Here is a 4,476-nt window from a genome sequence, read left to right as displayed (position 1 = left end):
ATTTCATATTAATGGTCCTTCAAAAATGTGATGTCTGTTAGGCTTCCATCTGTTGAATATTCCCAAAGTGGTGAAGGGTATCATATAGTCGGCCCCGTCCGACTTTACTACTTTCCTTACTGGTTTTATTCCACGTCTATAGAATTATCCACCTTTTAAGAATATTTCTTATAGTTCTTTGATAAAAAATACTGTTTAAAAAATTCCGGCTTACAGTCCTTTGAAAAATATATCCTTTTAAAAATTCACATCCATAGACCCTTGATAAAATTTATTCCTTAAAAAATCCATGTTTATAGATCATTGAAAAATGTTTTTTTTTTTTTAAATACACCCTTATAGACCTTAACAAAATATTATTAAAAATATATTCTTTAAAATATAACACCCCTGGTTTTTGCATTTTTTTTTTTCAACGGCAAGGTTATCTCCCTCATCCTATCATAATGTCTAATCTTTTCGTTTAAGAAATCCCCTTCTTATAATAATGCATAAGCATACATATATAATTAAAGGGGGAAGTATTGAAAGTAATTCCCCACAAAATATTTGCTTACCATACTTTCTTAAAATACTAATAAAAATGTGTTTTTTTTTTCAATAAATAACCACAGATGAGCTCACAGTCATCACAGTTTCCAAACACAATTCGAAACAATCGCAGTCAAGTCTGAAACCAAATATGAAATATATTTTTGCAATTGTTTTTGTGTGCACCCTAAGTGCACTCGCACTTGCCGATGAGAAATCACAACCTCCGCCACCACCACAAATTAAGGTACGAAGAGTTAATGTTCTACAATTTGTTTTTAGTGATTAAAAATTTTATTATCATCCTTTTAGGATCCGCAGGTCAATGTGAATGTTGGTGGCTCCCCCAAGGATGGCTACAACGTAAATGCCGATGTTCGCAAGAACATTTGGACCAGTGACAATGGCAAACATTCATTTGATGCTACAGCCGGCTATGGCCAGCATGTGGGTGGACCTTATGGTAACAGTCGTCCAGATTATCGTGGTGGTGGCATTTACACCTATAGATGGTAGTAGACAATCATTTTGTAATGAAAATTAAATTTCGAATACAAAGAAAAAGTTGTAATAAATTAGAATATTTGAAAAGCGAAAAAACTCGGACATTTCAATACTTTTTATTTTAAATGATTTTTTGAAGGAATTATCAAAACTTTAAGTGAAAATTTTTGTGCAGAACTTGCTGTACTATAAGCATGAATCCATAAATATTATTTTTTGAGCAATTATCTGAATAATACGCGTGGATTTGTTAAAGAATGAAAGGACTACAAGCGTGGAATTTATTGAAGACTTTTTTTCAAAGGAATATAAAGCGTGGATTTTTTAAATAATATTTTTTCAAAGGACTATAAGTACATATTTTCAAAGGACTACAATGGTTTGAAAAATATTTTTTTCAATTTGGCATAGCGTACTAAATTTTTTTCAGGACTCAATTGTTTGAAAAATATTTTTTTTTTTCAACGATGTGTGTTAAATTTTTTTCGTGAAAAACGATTTTTTTCAAAGAGATTTTTTCAGATATAGCTCCCATATGTATGTTTTTTAACAGTCCGGTTTTTTAAGGTGCACAATAGTGCACCAAAGTATGCACAGAATCTATATATCGTACGATTTCCACGAAATTTGGCACAGCGTACTGAAATAAGTCTAGAGTGATGTGTGTTATGTTTCGTGAAAATCGGTTCCGATTCACATATAGCTCCCATATCTATTTTCGTCCGATTTTAGGTAAATAGTGCACCAAAGTCCCTATATATCGTTCGATTTGCACGAAATTTGGCGTAGCGTATTGAATTGATTCAAGAAAGATGAGTAGTAAGTTTCGGAAAAATCGGTTCAGATTTAGATATAGCTCCTTTATGTAATTTTCCCCGATTTTATGTAAATGGTGAACCAAAGTCCCTATATATCCTTCGATTTGCACGAAATTTGGCATAGCGCAATGAATTGAATCATGAAAGATGAGTAGTAAGTTTCGGAAAAATCGGTTCAGATTTAGATATAGCTCCCATATATATTTTCGGTCGATTCTAGGTAAATAGTGCATCAAAGTCCCTATATATCCTTCGATTTGCACGAAATGGGGCATATGGTATCAAATTGAGACTTGAATGACGTTATTGCGTTTTGATGAAATTGGTACAGATGCAGCCATAGCTTCCTTAAATATATATATATATATATATATGAATATGTTCCTTCAAGGCAACACTGACATACAATTGTAAGGATACATATGTACAATATACCCAACGTGGTAAAGGGTATCATATAGTCGGCGCAGTCCGACTTTAATATATTTTTAATTTTTTATCTAAAATATGGCAACTCAATTGAGAACAAGAGAGAAAATTTGTGTATGATGCTGAGCAAAATGAATAAAATCGATCCGTCGGGATTTCCTGTTGTCAATAAGAAACTCACGGTAAACGACCGTCGCTGACTCTCTGGTTGTGTTTAGGTTCTAATTCATTGTTTGCATATCGTAATGTTTTACCAAAAACATACTTTAGATCGAAAAATGGGGTCCATGGGGTAACACCTCTTCGGGTACCTATATACCTTTTATACAACGAATAATGAAATCTGTGAATGATTCCGTAGACCTTCGCATGGGTATGATGGTATATATCTGACACACGGGCAACACGGACTGACACGATTTATACTTTTTTTGTAAGATACGGCACCCAATAATTATCCAAAATATCAAATATCAATATCCTATGGACTCAAATGAAACATCAATATATTATTAATTATTGTTATTATTTATTTGTTTATATTTTTATTTTAGCTTAAAATTAAATATTAATTTATTTGTTTGTTTTGTTTTTCTGTTTTTGTTTTTTTTTTACATTAAAACATGTAACATTTGAAAATTTGTCGATACATAAACTTAAATATTTCATTACAATATTTAGATAATAGTTGTTGGTTTTTGTATGTATGCATTTTTTGTTGTAGAGTTAATATTATTAGTTTCCATTTGTATGTGTGTATATAGTTTCATTTATTTTTAGTAATTTTTTTTTGTTTTTTTATTGTTTAAAGATACAAAGTAGCACATAATTAGCAACAAAATAAAAAATATATATATTTAACAAAAAATATAAATTTTAAAAATTTTGAAAATAATTAAAACATAATTTCAAGTTTTGTATTTTTTTAATTATATTTTTTACACAAAATGGCACAGAGTATTTTTATTTTAAATTTATTAGTATTATTATTATATTTCGTTAGTAATTATTATTTGTTTTTTTTTTAATTACTGTGCCTTTTTAAAAGAGTTTTTTTTTTTTAAAGAAGTATATGAGGCTTCATTTAAAAAAAAAATAATATATAATTGAATTTTTCTTACTCAAGAAATGCTATTTTCAGCAATTAGTTTTTTATATTAGTTTCACGATTTTTTAAATAGATTATTGTAAAGTTTGCATAGATAAATTATTGTGAATTTATTAAGCAGTGCAAAGCCGAAAGAGAGAGAGAGAGAGTGCGGGAGTGGGAGAGAGAGAAAGAGACAAAAACAGGAAAGATCAAATGCACAGTGGATGGGTTATTCAATTAAAATGCCTAAATAAATTAATACCAAGGCCTATAAATAAGGTCGTTCAAGGAGACCTTCTGGATATCAACTGCCTCTCAAGTTTGCTGTCAAAATCCACTATTGTGTATTGACTTCCATTGTGAAAACGTAAACAAAGTCCAAATTTTTGACATTAGATTTTAAAATGCCTAATTAAATTAACACCAAGGCCTATAAATAAGGTCGTCCAAGGAGACCTTCTGGATATCAACTGCCTCTCAAGTTTGCTGTCAAAATCAGCTGACTTTTTTGACGCTAGCTGGGTGACCTTATTAATAGATCTTGATTAATACGCAACAATATTTAGAGGGAATATGACTTATTTCTTTTTTTTTAAGTGGCGCCCAACATTAGCGATATTAGTTTCGGGATTTAATAACATCAGAAAAAGTAGAAATTAAATATGTAAATACGGAAAATATGGTGAATTTAAATCAAGTAAAAATATTGTTAAGTTCGGCCGCATCGAAATTGTTATATCTTCCACCACGTACGGTGCCTCAACAATTCCTTTTAATATTGCCTTAATCGGTCGGGACTTTTATATTAGGACTATGCTATTTGAATTATGTGGTAATATAATTAATTATTTTTTTTTAAAGCATGACCAACCATGCTCTAAAAAATAATATTGTTCCTTATTATTACAAATACTCAGTTTGGAAAACTGGGGTAGGAACATTAACCGATATTGAATTCTTTCTGGAAAGAAGTTTTTATACCCCCAAGTATTCTATGTGCCAAATTATTGTCCCATGGACGAGAAAATTCGGTTAAGGGGACCCCCCCCCCATTCTCGGGGTCAAACATTTTTTTGATTTAATTCGAATCTACACAAATTCAAG

At 30.6% G+C, this 4,476-nt stretch overlaps 1 protein-coding gene across 1 annotated transcript; it reads left to right on the top strand.

Moving 5' to 3' along the window:
- Nucleotides 1–682: 682 nt before the first annotated feature.
- Nucleotides 683–1,047, top strand: LOC133322376 (diptericin-D-like). The gene is made up of 2 exons (XM_061531378.1): nucleotides 683–778; nucleotides 844–1,047. Exons 1-2 carry the CDS (start codon nucleotides 683–685, stop codon nucleotides 1,045–1,047), a joined length of 300 nt encoding a protein of 99 aa, XP_061387362.1.
- Nucleotides 1,048–4,476: the final 3,429 nt, after the last annotated feature.

Source organism: Musca vetustissima, unplaced genomic scaffold (assembly GCF_032173495.1).
Source record: "Musca vetustissima isolate MV318-11 ecotype Yass unplaced genomic scaffold, APGP_CSIRO_Mvet_v1 utg42822, whole genome shotgun sequence".
NCBI classification, from domain to species: domain Eukaryota; kingdom Metazoa; phylum Arthropoda; class Insecta; order Diptera; family Muscidae; genus Musca; species Musca vetustissima.
This window is presented reverse-complemented; position numbering and strand designations above follow the sequence as displayed.

Bases quoted from the DNA above. Each gene is read 5' to 3' on its own strand.
- LOC133322376 (XM_061531378.1), top strand. From the start codon at position 683: ATGAAATATATTTTTGCAATTGTTTTTGTGTGCACCCTAAGTGCACTC. The intron at 779-843 runs GTACGAAGAGTT...TCATCCTTTTAG, and splicing joins CGCCACCACCACAAATTAAG to GATCCGCAGGTCAATGTGAA.